The 21,213-nt window shown below is 43.7% G+C and overlaps 1 protein-coding gene across 1 annotated transcript; it reads right to left on the reverse strand.

Moving 5' to 3' along the window:
- Positions 1–12,342: 12,342 nt before the first annotated feature.
- LOC121570131 (zinc finger protein 239-like) lies at positions 12,343–21,213 on the reverse strand. The gene is made up of 2 exons (XM_045205846.1): positions 20,620–21,213; positions 12,343–14,012 (listed from the first exon to the last, which is right to left on the reverse strand). The coding sequence occupies exons 1-2, from the start codon at positions 20,999–21,001 to the stop codon at positions 13,273–13,275; spliced, it is 1,122 nt and encodes a 373-aa protein (XP_045061781.1). The 5' UTR covers positions 21,002–21,213; the 3' UTR covers positions 12,343–13,272.

Genomic DNA, 21,213 nt, shown 5'->3' on the forward strand with positions numbered 1-21,213 from the left:
TTTATCTCATGCCCTCCTGCACACTTCTCACATCAAGGTGATCTCACTCCTACACACTGCTGCAACGTGACCATAAGCTTGGCAACCTAAAAACACTGTAGTATTTTAGAAACAAAGGCTCTCACAGGATAACTGACACATCCTAACTTGACCTTGTCGGGTAAAAAGACTCTGCATGAAAACTCAGCAGGACAGACAACGTCTTCTTCCGTTTCACCCCCCCGCTCTCCGCCGGGTCTGCGTCACACCAAACGGCGAGCGTCACAGACACCAGGAATCTTCCATTTCAGCTGATCCTCCTCAACACTTAATGCCACCCCCCCGTTATCACTCCTTTCAACGGCGCCCCGCTAAAAAGCATCCTGTCTCGTCCACTAGATTATACAGTTGAAGTCGGTAAGTTTACATACACCTTAGCCAAATACATTTAAACTCAGTTTTTCACAATTCCTGACATTTAATCCTTAGTAAATATTCCCTGTCTTAGGTCAGTTAGGATCACCACTTTATTTTAAGAATGTGAAATGTCAGAATAATAGTAGAGAGTGATTTATTTCAGCTTTTATTTATTTCATCAAATTCCCAGTGGGTCAGAAGTTTACATACACTCAATTAGTATTTGGTAGCATTGCCTTTAAATTGTTTAACTTGGGTCAAACATTTTGGGTAGCCTTCCACAAGCTTCCCACAATAAGTTGGGTGAATTTTGGCCCATTCCTCCTGACAGAGCTGGTGTAACTGAATCAGGTTTGTAGGCCTCCTTGCTCGCACACGCTTTTTCAGTTCTGCCCACACATTTTCTATAGGATTGAGGTCAGGGCTTTGTGATGGCCACTCCAATACCTTGACTTTGTTGTCCTTAAGCCATTTTGCCACAACTTTGGAAGTATGCTTGGGGTCATTGTCCATTTGGAAGACACATTTTAACTTCCTGACTGATGTCTTGAGATGTTGCTTCAATATATCCACATCATTTTCCTTCCTCATGATGCCATCTATTTTGTGAAGTGCACCAGTCCCTCCTGCAGCAAACCACCCCCACAGCATGATGCTGCCACCCCTGTGCTTCACGGTTGGGATGGTGTTCTTCGGCTTGCAAGCTCCCCTCTAATTCCTCCAAACATAACGATGGTCATTATGGCTAAACAGTTATATTTTTGTTTCATCAGACCAGAGGATATTTCTCCAAAAAGTGGCTTCTTCCTGAGCGGTATGACGGCTGCGTGGTCCCATGGTGTTTATACTTGCGTACTATTGTTTGTACAGATGAACATGGTACCTTCAGGTGCTTGGAAATTGCTCCCAATGATGAACCAGACTTGTGGAGGTCTACAATTTTTTGTCTGAGGTCTTGGCTGATTTCTTTAGATTTTCCCATGATGTCAAGCAAATAGGCACTGAGTTTGAAGGTAGGCCTTGAAATACATCCACAGGTACACCTCCAATTGACTAAAAATATGTCAATTAGCCTATCAGAAGCTTCTAAAGCCATGACATCATTTTCTGGAATTTTCCAAGCTGTTTAAAGGCACAGTCAACTTAGTGTATGTCAACTTCTGACCCACTGGAATTGTGATACAGTGAATTATAAGTGAAATAATCTGTAAACAATTGTTGGAAAAATTACTTGTGACTCCAACTGTATGTCATGCAAGATGCATTAGCTGAAAGACGCACATCGGCATTTTCCTACTGGTGGGTAACGGATTTTAACCCCAAAATGATTCTGCCAAACAAATCAAATCAAATGTTATTGGTTGCACAGGTGCAGTGAAATGCTGATGTTTCTAGCTCCAACAGTAATACTGATGTTCCTAGCTCCAACAGTAATGCTGATGTTTCTAGCTCCAACAGTAATGCTGTTGTTTCTAGCTCCAACAGTAATGCTGATGTTTCTAGCTCCAACAGTAATGCTGATGTTCCTAGCTCCAACAGTAATGCTGATGTTTCTAGCTCCAACAGTAATGCCGATGTTTCTAGCTCCAACAGTAATGCCGATGTTTCTAGCTCCAACAGTAATGTGGATGTTTCTAGCTCCAACAGTAATGCTGATGTTCCTAGCTCCAACAGTAATGCTGATGTTTCTAGCTCCAACAGTAATGCTGATGTTTCTAGCTCCAACAGTAATGCAGATGTTTCTAGCTCCAACAGTAATGCTGATGTTTCTAGCTCCAACAGTAATGCTGATGTTCCTAGCTCCAACAGTAATGCTGATGTTTCTAGCTCCAACAGTAATGCCGATGTTTCTAGCTCCAACAGTAATGCCGATGTTTCTAGCTCCAACAGTAATGTGGATATTTCTAGCTCCAACAGTAATGCTGATGTTCCTAGCTCCAACAGTAATGCTGATGTTTCTAGCTCCAACAGTAATGCTGATGTTTCTAGCTCCAACAGTAATGCAGATGTTTCTAGCTCCAACAGTAATGCTGATGTTCCTAGCTCCAACAGTAATGCTGATGTTCCTAGCTCCAACAGTAATGCTGATGTTTCTAGCTCCAACAGTAATGCTGATGTTTCTAGCTCCAAGAGTAATGCTGATGTTTCTAGCTCCAACAGTAATGCTGATGTTCCTAGCTCCAACAGTAATGCTGATGTTTCTAGCTCCAACAGTAATGCTGATGTTCCTAGCTCCAACAGTAATGCTGATGTTCCTAGCTCCAACAGTAATGCTGATGTTCCTAGCTCCAACAGTAATGCTGATGTTTCTAGCTCCAACAGTAATGCTGATGTTTCTAGCTCCAACAGTAATGCTGATGTTCCTAGCTCCAACAGTAATGCTGATGTGTCTAGCTCCAACAGTAATGCTGATGTTTCTAGCTCCAACAGTAATGCTGATGTTTCTAGCTCCAACAGTAATGCTGATGTTCCTAGCTCCAACAGTAATGCTGATGTTCCTAGCTCCAACAGTAATGCTGATGTTCCTAGCTCCAACAGTAATGCTGATGTTTCTAGCTCCAACAGTAATGCTGATGTTTCTAGCTCCAACAGTAATACTGATGTTTCTAGCTCCAACAGTAATGCTGATGTTTCTAGCTCCAACAGTAATGCTGATGTTCCTAGCTCCAACAGTAATGCTGATGTTTCTAGCTCCAACAGTAATGCTGATGTTTCTAGCTCCAACAGTAATGCGGATGTTTCTAGCTCCAACAGTAATGCTGATGTTCCTAGCTCCAACAGTAATGCTGATGTTTCTAGCTCCAACAGTAATGCGGATGTTTCTACCTCCAACAGTAATGCTGATGTTCCTAGCTCCAACAGTAATACTGATGTTTCTAGCTCCAACAGTAATACTGATGTTTCTAGCTCCAACAGTAATGCTGATGTTCCTAGCACCAACAGTAATGCTGATGTTCCTAGCTCCAACAGTAATGCTGATGTTCCTAGCTCCAACAGTAATGATGATGTTTCTAGCTCCAACAGTAATGCCGATGTTCCTAGCTCCAACAGTAATGCTGATGTTTCTAGCTCCAACAGTAATGCCGATGTTTCTAGCTACAACAGTAATGCTGATGTTTCTAGCTACAACAGTAATGCTGATGTTTCTAGCTCCAACAGTAATGCTGATGTTCCTAGCTCCAACAGTAATGCTGATGTTTCTAGCTCCAACAGTAATGCTGATGTTTCTAGCTCTAACAGTAATGCGGATGTTTCTAGCTCCAACAGTAATGCTGATGTTCCTAGCTCCAACAGTAATGCTGATGTTTCTAGCTCCAACAGTAATGCGGATGTTTCTACCTCCAACAGTAATGCTGATGTTCCTAGCTCCAACAGTAATACTGATGTTTCTAGCTCCAACAGTAATACTGATGTTTCTAGCTCCAACAGTAATGGTGATGTTCCTAGCTCCAACAGTAATGCTGATGTTCCTAGCTCCAACAGTAATGCTGATGTTCCTAGCTCCAACAGTAATGATGATGTTTCTAGCTCCAACAGTAATGCCGATGTTCCTAGCTCCAACAGTAATGCTGATGTTTCTAGCTCCAACAGTAATGCCGATGTTTCTAGCTACAACAGTAATGCTGATGTTTCTAGCTCCAACAGTAATGCTGATGTTTCTGGCTCCAACAGTAATGCTGATGTTTCTAGCTCCAACAGTAATGCCGATGTTTCTAGCTACAACAGTAATGCTGATGTTTCTAGCTCCAACAGTAATGCTGATGTTTCTAGCTCCAACAGTAATGTGGATGTTTCTAGCTCCAACAGTAATGCTGATGTTCCTAGCTCCAACAGTAATGCTGATGTTCCTAGCTCCAACAGTAATGCTGATGTTCCTAGCTCCAACAGTAATGCTGATGTTTCTAGCTCCAACAGTAATGCTGATGTTCCTAGCTCCAACAGTAATGCTGATGTTTCTAGCTCCAACAGTAATGCTGATGTTTCTAGCTCCAACAGTAATGCGGATGTTTCTAGCTCCAACAGTAATGCTGATGTTCCTAGCTCCAACAGTAATGCTGATGTTTCTAGCTCCAACAGTAATGCGGATGTTTCTACCTCCAACAGTAATGCTGATGTTCCTAGCTCCAACAGTAATACTGATGTTTCTAGCTCCAACAGTAATACTGATGTTTCTAGCTCCAACAGTAATGCTGATGTTCCTAGCACCAACAGTAATGCTGATGTTCCTAGCTCCAACAGTAATGCTGATGTTCCTAGCTCCAACAGTAATGATGATGTTTCTAGCTCCAACAGTAATGCCGATGTTCCTAGCTCCAACAGTAATGCTGATGTTTCTAGCTCCAACAGTAATGCCGATGTTTCTAGCTACAACAGTAATGCTGATGTTTCTAGCTACAACAGTAATGCTGATGTTTCTAGCTCCAACAGTAATGCTGATGTTCCTAGCTCCAACAGTAATGCTGATGTTTCTAGCTCCAACAGTAATGCTGATGTTTCTAGCTCTAACAGTAATGCGGATGTTTCTAGCTCCAACAGTAATGCTGATGTTCCTAGCTCCAACAGTAATGCTGATGTTTCTAGCTCCAACAGTAATGCGGATGTTTCTACCTCCAACAGTAATGCTGATGTTCCTAGCTCCAACAGTAATACTGATGTTTCTAGCTCCAACAGTAATACTGATGTTTCTAGCTCCAACAGTAATGGTGATGTTCCTAGCTCCAACAGTAATGCTGATGTTCCTAGCTCCAACAGTAATGCTGATGTTCCTAGCTCCAACAGTAATGATGATGTTTCTAGCTCCAACAGTAATGCCGATGTTCCTAGCTCCAACAGTAATGCTGATGTTTCTAGCTCCAACAGTAATGCCGATGTTTCTAGCTACAACAGTAATGCTGATGTTTCTAGCTCCAACAGTAATGCTGATGTTTCTGGCTCCAACAGTAATGCTGATGTTTCTAGCTCCAACAGTAATGCCGATGTTTCTAGCTACAACAGTAATGCTGATGTTTCTAGCTCCAACAGTAATGCTGATGTTTCTAGCTCCAACAGTAATGTGGATGTTTCTAGCTCCAACAGTAATGCTGATGTTCCTAGCTCCAACAGTAATGCTGATGTTCCTAGCTCCAACAGTAATGCTGATGTTCCTAGCTCCAACAGTAATGCTGATGTTTCTAGCTCCAACAGTAATGCTGATGTTTCTAGCTCCAACAGTAATGCTGATGTTCCTAGCTCCAACAGTAATGCTGATGTTACTAGCTCCAACAGTAATGCTGATGTTTCTAGCTCCAACAGTAATGCTGATGTTTCTAGCTCCAACAGTAATGCTGATGTTTCTAGCTCCAACAGTAATGCTGATGTTTCTAGTCCAACAGTAATACTGATGTTTCTAGCTCCAACAGTAATGCTGATGTTTCTAGCTCCAACAGTAATGCTGATGTTCCTAGCTCCAACAGTAATGCTGATGTTCCTAGCTCCAACAGTAATGCTGATGTTTCTAGCTCCAACAGTAATGCTGATGTTTCTAGCTCCAACAGTAATACTGATGTTTCTAGCTCCAACAGTAATGCTGATGTTTCTAGCTCCAACAGTAATGCTGATGTTCCTAGCTCCAACAGTAATGCTGATGTTCCTAGCTCCAACAGTAATGCTGATGTTCCTAGCTCCAACAGTAATGATGATGTTTCTAGCTCCAACAGTAATGCCGATGTTCCTAGCTCCAACAGTAATGCTGATGTTTCTAGCTCCAACAGTAATGCCGATGTTTCTAGCTACAACAGTAATGCTGATGTTTCTAGCTACAACAGTAATGCTGATGTTTCTAGCTCCAACAGTAATGCTGATGTTCCTAGCTCCAACAGTAATGCTGATGCCTCTCTCTCTGTGGATGACTTCGTCAACCACTTTGAAAAGAAGGTTGACGACATCCGATCCTCGTTTGTTAAGTCTAATAACACTGCTGGTCCTGCTCACACTGTCCTACCCTATGCTTTGACTTCTTTGCTTTGACTTCTTTGACTTCTTTCTCCCCTCTCTCTCCAGATAAAATCCTGCGACTTGTGACTGCAGGCCGCCCAACAACCTGCCCGCTTGACCCCATCCCCTCCTCCCTTCTCCAGACCATCTCCGGTGACCTTCTCCCCTACCTCACCTCGCTGATCAACTCATCCTTGACCGCTGGCCATGTCCCTTCCGTCTTCAAGAGAGCGAGAGTTGCTCCCCTTCTCAAAAAACCAACACTCGACCCCACTGACGTCAACAACTACAGACCAGTATCCCTTCTTTCTTTTCTTTCCAAAACTATTGAGCGTGCCGTCTTTAGCCAACTCTCTTGCTATCTCTCTCAGAATGACCTTCTTGATCCAAACCAATCAGGTTTCAGGACTGGTCATTCAACTGAGACTGCTCTTCTCTGTGTCACGGAGACTCTCCGCACTGCTAAAGCTAACTCTCTCTCCTCTGCTCTTGTCCTTCTAGACCTGTCTGCTGCCTTTGATACTGTGAACCATCAGATCCTCCTCTCCACCCTCTCCGAGATGGGCATCTCCGGCGCGGCTCACTCCTGGATTGCGTCCTACCTGACCGGTCGCTCCTACCAAGTGGCGTGGCGGGAAGCTGTCTCCGCACCACGTGCTCTCACCACTGGTGTCCCCCAGGGATCGGTTCTGGGCCCCTCTCCTTTTCTCCCTATACACCAAGTCACTTGGCTCTGTCATATCCTCACATGGTCTCTCCTATCATTGCTACGCTGACGATACACAACTAATCTTCTCCTTTCCCCCTTCTGATAACCAGGTGGCGAATCGCATCTCTGCATGTCTGGCAGACATATCAGTATGGATGACGGATCACCACCTCAAGCTGAACCCTGGCAAGACGGAGCTGCTCTTCCTCCCGGGGAAGGACTGCCCGTTCCATGATCTCGCCATCACGGTTGACAACTCCGCTGTGTCCTCCTCCCAGAGTGCGAAGAGCCTAGGCGTGACCCTGGACAACACCCTGTCGTTCTCCGCCAACATCAAGGCGGTGACCCGCTCCTGCAGGTTCATGCTCTACAACATTCGGAGAGTGCGACCCTGCCTTACACAGGAAGCGGCGCAGGTCCTGGTCCAGGCACTTGTCATCTCCCCGTCTGGACTACTGCAACTCGCTGTTGGCTGGGCTCCCTGCCTGTGCCATTAAACCCCTACAACTCATCCAGAATGCCGCAGCCCGTCTGGTGTTCAACCTTCCCAAGTTCTCTCACGTCACCCCCCTCCTCCGCACACTCCACTGGCTTCCAGTTGAAGCTCGCATCCGCTACAAGACCATGGTGCTTGCCTATGGAGCAGTGAGGGGAACGGCACCTCTGTACCTTCAGGCTCTGATCAGTCCCTACACCCAAACGAGGACATTGCGTTCATCCACCTCTGGCCTGCTGGCTCCCTTCCTCTGCGGAAGCATAGCTCCCGCTCAGCCCAGTCAAAACTGTTCGCTGCTCTGGCACCCCAATGGTGGAACAAGCTCCCTCACGACGCCAGGACAGCGGAGTCACTCACCACCTTCCGGAGACATTTGAAACCCCACCTCTTTAAGGAATACCTGGGATAGGATAAAGTATTCCTTCTACCCCCCAAATTGTAAAGTGGTTATCCCACTGGCTATAGGGTGAACGCACCAATTTGTGAGTCGCTCTGGCTAAGAGCGTCTGCTAAATGACGTTAATGTGCCCTTGAGCAAGGCACTTAACCCTAATTGCTCCTGTAAGTCGCTCTGGTTAAGAGCGTCTGCTAAATGACTAAAATGTAAAATGTAAATGTAAATGATGTTTCTAGCTCCAACAGTAATGCTGATGTTTCTAGCTCCAACAGTAATGCGGATGTTTCTAGCTCCAACAGTAATGCTGATGTTCCTAGCTCCAACAGTAATGCTGATGTTTCTAGCTCCAACAGTAATGCGGATGTTTCTACCTCCAACAGTAATGCTGATGTTCCTAGCTCCAACAGTAATACTGATGTTTCTAGCTCCAACAGTAATACTGATGTTTCTAGCTCCAACAGTAATGCTGATGTTCCTAGCTCCAACAGTAATGCTGATGTTCCTAGCTCCAACAGTAATGCTGATGTTCCTAGCTCCAACAGTAATGATGATGTTTCTAGCTCCAACAGTAATGCCGATGTTCCTAGCTCCAACAGTAATGATGATGTTTCTAGCTCCAACAGTAATGCCGATGTTCCTAGCTCCAACAGTAATGCTGATGTTCCTAGCTCCAACAGTAATGCTGATGTTTCTAGCTCCAACAGTAATGTGGATGTTTCTAGCTCCAACAGTAATGCTGATGTTTCTAGCTCCAACAGTAATGCTGATGTTTCTAGCTACAACAGTAATACGCTGGTTCTAATCCCCAAGCCGATGTGCGGTCGATGTGCCCTTGAGCAAGGCACTTAACCCTAATTGCTCCTGTAAGTGGCTCTGGATAAGAGCGTCTGCTAAATTACCCTCTAACTGTAAGTGGCTCTGGATAAGAGCGTCTGCTAAATGACTACAATGTAAATGTAATACCTAACAACAAAACAATACACTGATTTATTTTTAAGAAAGAAATATCAGAACGATCAATGGACAGTTTATGAATAGAAAAGGTTCTAGAGACAGTATGTGAATAGAAAAGGTTCTAAAGACAGTATATGAATAGAAAAGGTTCTAGAGACAGTATATGAATAGCAAAGGTACTAAAGACAGTATATGAATAGAAAAAGTTCTAGAGACAGTTTATGAATAGAAAAGGTTCTAAAGACAGTATATGAATAGAAAAGGTTCTAGAGACAGTATATGAATAGAAAAGTTTCTAAAGACAGTATATGAATAGAAAAGGTTCTAGAGACAGTTTATGAATAGAAAAGGTTCTAAAGACAGTATATGAATAGAAAAGGTTCTAGAGACAGTTTATGAATAGAAAAGGTTCTAAAGACAGTATATGAATAGAAAAGGTTCTAGAGACAGTATATGAATAGCAAAGGTTCTAAAGACAGTATATGAATAGAAAAGGTTCTAGAGACAGTTTGTGAATAGAAAAGGTTCTAAAGACAGTATATGAATAGAAAAGGTTCTAGAGACAGTATATGAATAGAAAAGGTTCTAAAGACAGTATATGAATAGAAAAGGTTCTAGAGACAGTATATGAATAGCAAAGGTTCTAAAGACAGTATATGAATAGAAAAGGTTCTAGAGACAGTATATGAATAGAAAAGGTTCTAGAGACAGTATATGAATAGAAAATGTGTGTACAGCAGTAGTTATATTGGATGAGCCTTGACTAGAATACAGTATATACATATGAAGTGGGTAAAACAGTATGTAAACATTATTAAAGTGACCAGTGTTCAATGAATATGCACATAGGTCAGCAGCCTCTAATGTGCAGGGCAGAGTACCAGGTGGTAACTGGCTAGTAACAGTGACTAAGGTTCAGGGCAGGGTACTGGGCGGAGGCTGGCTAGTGGTGACAATTTAACAGTCTGATGACCTGGAGATAGAAGCTGTTTTTCAGTCTCTCGGTCCCAGCTTTGATGCACCTGTACTGTCTCCTCCTTCTAGATGGTGTGAACAGGCCGTGGCTCGGATGGCTGAGGTCCTTCCTGTGACATCGGGTGCTGTAGATGTCCTGGAGGGCAGGCAGTGTGCCCCCCGGTGATGCGTTGGGCAGACTGCACCACCCTCTGGAGAGCCATGTGGTTGCGGGCGGTGCAGTTGCCATAGCAGGCGGTGATACAGCACTACGGGATGCTCTCGATGGTGCATCTGTAAAAGTTTGTGATGGTCTTAGGGGCTCCAATCTCATAACAATTCATAACAATTCAATCTCATAACAATTCATTTCAAAGTAAGGTTTTTCCTCACTTCTTACAGATAATAATTGTCTCGATGCAGATGTAGAAGCTGAATAGGAATAAATGTTTGTTATTTTTTCACATTTACAGTATACTAAGCATACAGATCCACACTGTAAGATGTGACCATACTATTCCTTACAATTATATCAAATATATGCAATTTTAATTTTCCACCAACAGGTTTCTGTGCCAATGCACCACAACCAACAAGCAAAGCATAACCAACTTCGGGCACTTCAACATGGTTTTGTGTTTTCAACACCACAAAGTTTTAAAACGCTTTAAAACGGGCACTTCCGATTTTTTTGCGGTATTTCCCTGGACTCTTGGAAATCTTGGTAGATTTTCGAGAACATATGAATCCCGAGGTTGTAGGTGTAGTGTATTTTCACTATAGGGGAAGAAACAAAATTAACTCAGACAATAACAACAGCTCAGCCAGGTCGAATACATTTTTTATGTAAAATATCATACAGATTAGATCTAGTCTAGACGGCTTCATATCCATGTACACATGTATGACAGCCATTCCATTCCAGTGTCTGTTGAATTCCAACACAGGCACACCTCATTCTGCTGAATGAGGTACTGATTAGGTGATCACCTGAACCAAATCTTATTAAACGAGGAAAAGTATTAAAACCACTGCTGTGGTCATCACTATCCTCTTGCAATAGGACCAGCTGGATGGCAAAAACAGTGCTAATAGTACCTCAAAAGTAATATTAATCAAAAAATAACTATTGACCATGCCAAAAGAGTTGAAAAGGAAAGTTTTGAGTGAGGAAAAGAAAGGTTCAATTCTGGCTTTACTGGCAGAGGGATACAGTGAGCGTCAGGTTGCTTCCATTCCTTAAAATGTCAAAGACGGCGGTTCATAAGAACAAGGTCAAGCAGCAGACATTGGGGACAACAAAGCTACAGACCGGCAGAGGGCGAAAACGACCCTCTACTGACCGGGATGACCGCCAACTCATTCGAATGTCACTCAACAACCGTAGGATGACATCAAGTGACCTACAAAAAGAATGGCAAACGGCAGCTGGGGTGAAGTGCAAGGCGAGGATGGTTTGAAACAGGCTCCTAGGGGCAGGGCTGAAGTCGTGCAAAGCTAGAAAAAAGCCCTTCATCAATGAGAAGCAAAGAAGAGCCAGGCTGAGGTTTGCAAAAGACCATAAGGATTGGACCGTAGAGGACTGGAGTAAGGTCATCTTCTCTAATGGTTAGACGGAGACCTGGAGAGGCCTACAAGCCACAGTGTCTCGCACCCACTGTGAAATTTGGTGGAGGATCGGTGATGATCTGGCGGTGCTTCAGCAAGGCTGGAATCGGGCAGATATGTGAAGGACGCATGAATCAAGCCACGTACAAGGTTGTCCTGGAAGAAAACTTGCTTCCTTTTGATCTGACATTGTTCCCCAACTCTGAGGATTGGTTTTTCCAGCAGGACAATGTGCCATGCCACACAGCCAGGTCAATGAAGGTGTGGATGGAGGACCACCAGATCAAGACCCTGTCATGGCCAGCCCAATCTCCAGACCTGAACCCCATTGAAAACTTCTGGAATGTGATCAAGAGGATGATGGATGGTCACAAGCCATCAAACAAAGCCGAGCTGCTTGAATTTTTGCGCCAGGAGTGGCATAAAGTCACCCAACATCAATGTGAAAGACTGGTGGAGAGCATGCCAAGACGCATGAAAGCTGTGATTGAAAATCAGGGTTATTCCACCAAATATTGATTTCCGAACTCTTCCTAAGTTAAAACATTACTATTGTGTTGTTTAAAAATGAACATGATCTTATTTCCTTTGCATTATTCGAGGTCTGACAACACTGCATCTTTTTTGTTATTTTGACCAGTTGTCATTTTCTGCAAATAAATGCTCTAAATGACAATATTTTTATTTGGAATTTGGGAGAAATGTTGTCAGTAGTTTATAGAATAAAACAAAAATGTTATTTTTACCCAAACACATACCTATAAATAGTAAAACCAGAGAAACTGATAATTTTGCAGTGGTCTCTTAATTTTTTTCGCAGCTGTATATATATATATATACACACACACACAGAGCCAGAGTTAGAAAATGACCATTTAATAACAGTGTGTTGAAACATTGAAACTGACTCCATATTCAGCTCGTTCTGAAATAAAACGTCTGCTTCATACTCCTTTTGATTTCATTTAACATAAACAAAAAACAGTCAAAAATATGAGACAATTGTGGTACTACTGTGTTTGTTCTTTAAGTCTGTGACATTAAATATCTCTTCCCACACTGGGAGCATGGGTAAGGCTTCTCCCCTGTGTGCGTTATCTCAATGGTCTGTACGATGCCCTAGCTGGGTAAAAATACCTTTCCACACTGAAGGGCAGTTGTAAAGCTTCCCTACATAGTGTGTTCTCTCATGTGATTTCAGGAACCCTGGTGAAAAATAAATATTTTCACACTGGTAGCATTTTTCTTTCATCCTGAGTATCTAAAACCCTTTCCAACCTGGGAGCAGTGACGGGGCTTCTCCCCTGTAGTGATGTTAGTTTTGATGCCGGAGCCCCCCCGAGGCATGCGTCTAAATCACTAAGCAGGTTACTTTGAAGAAGTGTGCTGATGTATCGCTTTATTAGAAGCATGTGATCAATGACGTCTGAAGCTTAGTAGAAGCATGTGATCAATGACGTCTGAAGCTTAGTTTCCACCTGATTTGGTTTGGTATTGGTTTGGTAGAAGGCAAAAAATGCTGCGCACACGCTACGGGGGCATGGGACATCCTCTATAATAATTTGCCTGCTCTAAATTATTTTGACCAGCAGGTGCCACTAGTGTACACTGTGTTGATCAAAGCCTCGAGTAATGAACCTATTTTTGACACAATTGGCTGGAAAACCTAAACGCTTCACTTCCCTGTCACCACTCCCCTGTATGTGTTCTTTCAGCTAACCTCTCTGGGTAAAACCGTTCCCACACTGGGAGCAGTGGACAGGCTTCTCCCCTGTGTGTGTTCTATTATGTTCTTTCAGGTGCCCTAACCGGATAAATACAAACAATTTTCACACTGGGGGCAGTGATAAGGCTTCTCTCCTGTATGTGTTGTGTTCTTTCATGACCTTTCAGGCTCCCTATCTGGGTAAAACCCTTTCCACACTGAGAGCATTGGAAAGGCTTCTCCCCTGTGTGTGTTCTATCATGCTTTTTCAGGCTCCCTATCTGGGTAAAACCCTTTCCACACCGAGTGCATTGGAAAGGCTTCTCTACAGAGTGTGTTCTCTCATGTGACTTCAGAGTACCTGATTGGGCAAAAGCCTTTCCACACTGAGCGCATTGGAAAGGCTTCTCTACAGAGTGTGTTCTCTCATGTGATTTCAGGGTACCTGATTGGGTAAAACTCTTTCCACAGTGGGAGCAGAGGTAGGGCTTCTCTCCAGTGTGTATTCTTTTATGTTTTTCCAGTTGCCCTAACTGTGTAAAACTCTTTTCACACTGGGAACAGTGGAAAGGCTTCTCTACTGAGTGTATTCTCTCATGTTTTTTCAGGTTACTTGACATAGAGAATCTCTTTCCACACTGGGAGCAATGGTAAGGCTTTTCTCCTGTGTGCCTCCTCTCATGTGATTTCAGATACCCTAAATGGGTAAATCTCTTTCCACACTGGGAGCAGTGGTGTGGTCTTGCTGGTTTGGGCGTCTCTGGGTCTGGTTCCAATGAAGGACTCTTCCCGCTGTCAAAGTGAGAGTCTGGTATCTCTCCTGTCAAAGACAAACAGAGTATTTATTTAAACAGAGAGACCTGAATGAAACCTCCACATTATTAAACTGTCTCCCTAGGAGCTTTAATCCAGTCTATATCCCTCATTATAAAATGGGTAGTTTGGATCCTGGATGCTGATTGGTTGGTAGCTGTTAGTTATTCACGATAATCCACTGGTAATAATACCTGTTAACAGTTCCATTTGAATTATCCCTAAACATCCACTGTCCCACAGCCCGTTCATAAACTAACCTCCACTGGAAAAAGGTATAGCAGCATGGGGACATTATGAACCCCATTATTAGCCTAGCATTTGGTTTGGAACAGAGGGACATTATGAACCCCATTATTAGCCTAGCATTTGGTTTGGAACAGAGGGACATTATGAACCCCATTATTAGCCTAGCATTTGGTTTGGAACAGAGGGACATTATGAACCCCATTATTAGCCTAGCATTTGGTTTGGAACAGAGGGACATTATTAACCCCATTATTAGCCTAGCATTTGGTTTGGAACAGAGGGACATTATGAACCCCATTATTAGCCTAGCATTTGGTTTGGAACAGAGGGACATTATTAACCCCATTATTAGCCTAGCATTTGGTTTGGAACAGAGGGACATTATTAACCCCATTATTAGCCTAGCATTTGGTTTGGAACAGAGGGATATTAAGAACCCCATTATTAGCCTAGCATTTGGTTTGGAACAGAGGGACATTATGAACCCCATTATTAGCCTAGCATTTGGTTTGGAACAGAGGGACATTATGAACCCCATTATTAGCCTAGCATTTGGTTTGGAACAGAGGGACATTATGAACCCCATTATTAGCCTAGCATTTGGTTTGGAACAGAGGGACATTATTAACCCCGTGCTGCTAGCCTAGCATTTGGTTTGGAACAGAGGGACATTATGAACCCCATTATTAGCCTAGCATTTGGTTTGGAACAGAGGGACATTATGAACCCCATTATTAGCCTAGCATTTGGTTTGGAACAGAGGGACATTATTAACCCCGTGCTGCTAGCCTAGCATTTGGTTTGGAACAGAGGGACATTATGAACCCCATTATTAGCCTAGCATTTGGTTTGGAACAGAGGGACATTATTAACCCCATTATTAGCCTAGCATTTGGTTTGGAACAGAGGGACATTATGAACCCCATTATTAGCCTAGCATTTGGTTTGGAACAGAGGGACATTATGAACCCCATTATTAGCCTAGCATTTGGTTTGGAACAGAGTTGTATAAACCTTGCCATCTGCCTCTCCGACCAAAGTTGCAATTTAGAAATAATATAATTATAACCATTTTATGAAACCAATAAGGAAGCCAAACCCAAGTTATTATGAATAACACACTATTAAGGTTTTTTTCCCCGGCACTCCTCTTTGTATCATGCATAAGATCAGCCCTTAGTTGTGTGTTCTTCACGATAATCCACAGGTTCTCATGTCTTATTGCTTCAATAACCTGTGGACAGTTTCTATAGAACATTTTATTGATTCTGTCTTGATTCTGTCCTCTTCATCATTTGAAATCAGACATGAGTTGGTTGTAATAATATAGGTTATATGATGTGGTACCATAGATATTTCAATCAGATCAGTCTGTCTTACCTAATAACACCATAGATATTTCAATCAGATCAGTCTGTCTTACCTAATAACACCATAGATATTTCAATCAGATCAGTCTGTCTTACCTAATAACACCATAGATATTTCAATCAGATCAGTCTGTCTTATCTTATAACTACAAAAATAAGGACCTAATGACACCATTGAGATTTTTAAAAAAACAATGATGTCGAGCTTCAAATCACGTTTAAAAAAATAAAGAAATTTGCTCTCATGGGATGTCGAGTATAGAGACTGCACAAAGCACTACAGAACAATATCATTTATAATGTTTTGGGAACAAAAAACGCTCCAACTCTGCCTCTTTCTCAATTTTCTAACAGAAATGGGACGTGCCTATGATGGTTCATCTGTGTGTCATTCTGGTCATGTGCGCCACGAAAGACGGAGCTAGTTCATAAACTAAAGGCGTCTACAGACAAACAGGGCCGACGGAGCTAGTTCATAAACTAAAGGGGTCCTCAGACAAACAGGACCGACGGAGCTAGTTCATAAACTAAAGGGATCTACAGACAAACAGGACCGACGGAGCTAGTTCATAAACTAAAGGGATCTACAGACAAACAGGACCGACGGAGCTAGTTCATAAACTAAAGGGATCTACAGACAAACAGGGCCGACGGAGCTAGTTCATAAACTAAAAGGGGTCCTCAGACAAACAGGACCGGAGCTAGTTCATAAACTAAAGGGATCTACAGACAAACAGGACCGACAGAGCTAGTTCATAAACTAAAGGGATCTACAGACAAACAGGACCGACGGAGCTAGTTCATTAACTAAAGGGGTCCTCAGACAAACAGGGCCGACGGAGCTAGTTCATAAACTAAAGGGATCTACAGACAAACAGGACCGACGGAGCTAGTTCATAAACTAAAGGGATCTACAGACAAACAGGACCGACGGAGCTAGTTCATAAACTAGAGGGGTCCTCAGACAAACAGGACCGACGGAGCTAGTTCATAAACTAGAGGCTTCTACAGACAAACAGGACCGACGGCGCTAGTTCATTAACTAAAGGGGTCTACAGACAAACAGGACCGACGGAGCTAGTTCATAAACTAAAGGGGTCCTCAGACAAACAGGACAGACGGAGCTAGTTCATAAACTAAAGGGATCTACAGACAAACAGGACAGACGGAGCTAGTTCATCAACTAAAGGGATCTACAGACAAACAGGACCGACGGAGCTAGTTCATAAACTAGAGGGGTCTACAGACAAACAGGACCGATGGAGCGTAGTGCAGTGTTACAATGTCGTTTTTTGTCAAAAAAGGAGCGCCTTCTTGACATACGCCCTATCATTCAACATAGTTTTTTTCTACCTGGAAATTGAGACACGACGTATCATTCCTTGCGAAGACTGAGGGGCAGTATTGAGTGAGTTTTGCAACGGAAGTCCCGCCCCTGTGTCCACATCACATATTTTCCGGTATCCCTTCTGGTATAAACACAGAAGAGATGGACGTTCTGCTACTTCTGGTAGAAACACAGAAGAGATGGACGTTCTGCTACTTCTGGTAGAAACACAGAAGAGATGGACGTTCTGCTACTTCTGGTAGAAACACAGAAGAGATGGACGTTCTGCTAATTCGCTTCTACTACATGCAATCTTTCCTTTTTTGTGCATTTTATTTCGAGATTTACTAAGCGCAATTACATCCAGTTAGGAGGAGCGTCTGTGTGAGCTGGCGAGAACCTTTACAACCCTTCGATTGTATTCAGACAAGGAAGCTAAAAGACAACAGCTGGAGGGAAATGTCATGAATTTTTGAACACCGATACTGATATAAAAGAAAACATGGAGAAAGATTCGGGGACCGGTATGTTGGCAATCTGAAAAGGGTGAAGGAGACGAGGAGGTGTGGTGTGTGTCCCCACCGACTGTCAGACAACTGGATTGGCTTCGTGTTCACGTGAAAACATCGTCAGACAGACACCAATATGCCAGATACGGTCCTCGTCATGCAGCCGAATCCTTTGGTACAGTCAGTGTGTGTGTTTGTGATCATATGTTTAACAGACCTATACTGAACTACAATATGAACACAACAATGTAAAGTGTTGGTCCCATGTTTCACGAGCTGAAATAAAAGATCCCAGAAATGTTCCACATGCACAAAAAAACTTTATCTCGAATTTTTGTGCACAAATTTGTTTACAACCCTGTTAGTGAGCATTTTTTCTTTGCCATATATCATCCATCCACCTGACAGGTGTGGCATATTATCAAGAAGCTGATTAAACAGCATGATCATTACACAGTGTTACTTGTGCTGGGGACAATAAAAAGCCTCTCAACACAATGCTACAGTGTCTTCACTGACATTTTCAACATGTCCCTGACTGAGTCTGTAATACCAACATGTAATACCAACATGTTTCAAGCAGACCACCATAGTCCCCGTGCCCAAGGACTCTAAGATAACCTGCCTAAATGACTACCGACCCGTAGCACTGACGTCTGTAGCCATGAAGTGCTTTGAAAGGCTGGTCATGGCTCACATCAACAGCATTATCCCAGAAACCCTAGACCCACTCCAATTTGCATACCGCCCCAACAGATCCACAGATGATGCAATCTCTATTGCACTCCACACTGCCCTTTCCCACCTGGACAAGAGGAACACCTACGTGAGAATGCTATTCATTGACTACAGCTCAGCATTCAACACCATAGTGCCCTCTAAGCTCATCACTAAGCTAAGGATCCTGGGACTAAACACCTCCCTCTGCAACTGGATCCTGGACTTCCTGACGGGCCGCCCCAGGTGGTAAGGGTAGGTAACAACACATCTGCCACACTGATCCTCAACACGGGGGCCCCTCAGGGGTGCGTGCTCAGTCCCCTTCTGTACTCTCTGTTCACCCATGACTGCATGGCCAGGCACGACTCCAACACCATCATTAAGTTTGCCGACGACACAACAGTGGTAGGCCTGATCACCGACAACGATGAGACAGCCTATAGGGAGGAGGTCAGAGACCTGGCCGTGTGGTGCCAGGACAACAACCTCTCCCTCAACGTGACCAAGACAAAGGAGATGATTGTGGACTACAGGAAAAAAAAGAGGACTGAGCACGCCCCCATTCTCATCGACGGGGCTGTAGTGGAACAGGTTGAGAGCTTCAAGTTCCTTGGTGTCCACATCACCAACGAACTATCATGGTCCAAACACACCAAGACAGTCGTGAAGAGGGCACGACAAAGCCTATTCCCCCTCAGGAGACTGAAAAGATTTGGCATGGGTCCTCAGATCCTCAAAAAAATTCTACAGCTGCACCATCGAGAGCATCCTGACTGGTTGCATCACCGCCTGGTATGGCAACTGCTTGGCCTCCGACCGCAAGGCACTACAGAGGGTAGTGCGTACGGCCCAGTACATCACTGGGGCCAAGCTTCCTGCCATCCAGGACCTCTATACCAGGCGGTGTCAGAGGAAGGCCCTCAAAATTGTCAAAGACTCCAGCCACCCTAGTCATAGACTGTTCTCTCTGCTACCGCACGGCAAGTGGTACCGGAGTGCCAAGTCTAGGTCCAAAAGACTTCTCAACAGCTTCTACCCCCAAGCCATAAGACTCCTGAACAGCTAATCATGGCTACCCGGACTATTTGCACTGCCCCCACCCCATCCTTTTTACGCTGCTGCTACTCTGTTAATTATTTATGCATAGTCACTTTAACTCTACCCACATGTACATATGACCTCAACTACCTCAACTAGCCGGTGCCCCCGCACATTGACTCTGCAACGGTACCCCCCTGTATATATAGCCTCCCTACTGTCACTTTATTTTACTTCTGCTCTTTTTTCTCTCAACACTTTTTTTGTTGTTGTTTTATTTTTACTTTTTTTGTAAAAATAAATGCACTGTTGGTTAAGGGCTGTAAGTAAGCATTTCACTGTAATGTCTGCACCTGTTGTATTCGGCGCATGTGACCAATAAAATTTGATTTGATTTGATTTACCGATGTCCAAAAATTTGGCCAGCGTGCAATTGGCATGTTGACTGCAGGAATGTCCACCAGAGCTGTTGCCTGTGAATTCAATGTCCATGTCTCTACCATAAGCCACCGCCAACGTCGTTTTAGAGAATTTGGCAGTACGTCCAACCGGCCTCACAACCGCAGACCACGTGTAACAACGCCAGCCCAGGACCTCCACATCCGGCTTCTTCACCTTAGGGATCGTCTGAGACCAGCCGCCCAGACAGCTGATGGAACTGTGGGTTTGCACAATCTAAGAATTTCTGCACAAACTGTCAGAAATCGTCACAGGGAAGCTCATCTGCGTGCTCGTCATCCTCACCAGGGTCTTGACCTAACTGCAGTTCGGCGTCTTAACCGACTTCAGTGGGCAAATGCTCACCTTTGATGGCCACTGGCACACTGGAGAAGTGTGCTTTTCACGGATGAATCACGGTTACAACTGTACCGGGCAGATGGCAGACTGCATCTACGGTGTCGTGTGGGCGAGCGGTTTGCTAATGTAAACGTTGTGAACAGAGTGCCCCATGGTGGCGGTGGGGTTATGGTATGGGCAGGCATAAGCTACGGACAACAAACACAATTGCATTTTATCGATGGCAATTTGAACGCACAGAGATACCGTGATGAGCTCCTGAGACCTGTTGTCATGCCCCGTTGTCATGGCCCAATGGCTCCATTGGTCTGAAGAGGGAAGACAGCTGTTCCTTTGGACACGGACATTATGCAGCGGGTGGATGACTTAAAGACACAACAGCAGGAGTTACAGAAACAGCTGCAGTGTCCAGTAAAGACCTGGTATGAAGGTGCATTGATCCATTGTAACAGTTTAAAGCTGCTATTTTTGTGTTTTTGCCCAAAGTCGACCGTTAACAATTCCTAAAGTACAGAACAACATATTCAAGTGTAGAACTTCAGCAACATTTATTTTTAAAACCCCACATATTAGGTCAACAACTGCAGAGTTTGTACTACTTACTGGTGTTAATCGGATCTCCAGTCTCCTCTTCTTCCTCTAATGTGACAGTAATCTCCCCCTTCTCATTCAGTCCAAAAATGTCCTCCTCTTCTTCCTCCTTCACTACAAAAACTGTATCCTGCTCATCCTCGTCTTCTTTCACACCAACATCCTCCTCCTCTTTCACTCTGAAAGCTTCTTCCTCTTCTTTCACCATAAAATCTTTCTCTTCTTCTTTCACTGTAACGTCTTTCTCTTCTTCTTTCACTGTAACAGCCTCAACCTCTACTTCTTGTTTTACTGTGACACCCTCCTCTTCCTCCTCCTCTTTCACTAGAGCTTCTTTCTCCGTCCAGCAGACCTCCTCTTCTTTAGCAGGAGGAGAGTAGCTTAGTGAGCTCATGGTCGGGGATGTTCGCTAGCTGGGCTATTGCTAACTTAAACCAGCCAGCTAGCTGACGAATTACAACAAAAACGTAAATATGCTATTAAATGGGGTAACTAGTGGATACGACTGAAGTGTGTTTAAAACACAGTGCTAAAAATCACTGAAAGCGTCTAAAGACCTCCAATGTTTCAGCTATGTTGGCTACCGAGTTGTTGTTGTTGTTGTTG

Source organism: Coregonus clupeaformis, chromosome 20, assembly GCF_020615455.1.
Source record: "Coregonus clupeaformis isolate EN_2021a chromosome 20, ASM2061545v1, whole genome shotgun sequence".
NCBI classification, from domain to species: domain Eukaryota; kingdom Metazoa; phylum Chordata; class Actinopteri; order Salmoniformes; family Salmonidae; genus Coregonus; species Coregonus clupeaformis.

Excerpts from the sequence above, each read along its gene's own strand:
- LOC121570131 (XM_045205846.1), bottom strand. The coding sequence starts at position 21,001 with ATGAGCTCACTAAGCTACTCTCCTCCTGCTAAAGAAGAGGAGGTCTGC. Across the intron at positions 14,013-20,619 it reads TGGAGATCCGATTAACACCA|GAGAGATACCAGACTCTCAC; the intron begins GTAAGTAGTACA and ends TGTCTTTGACAG.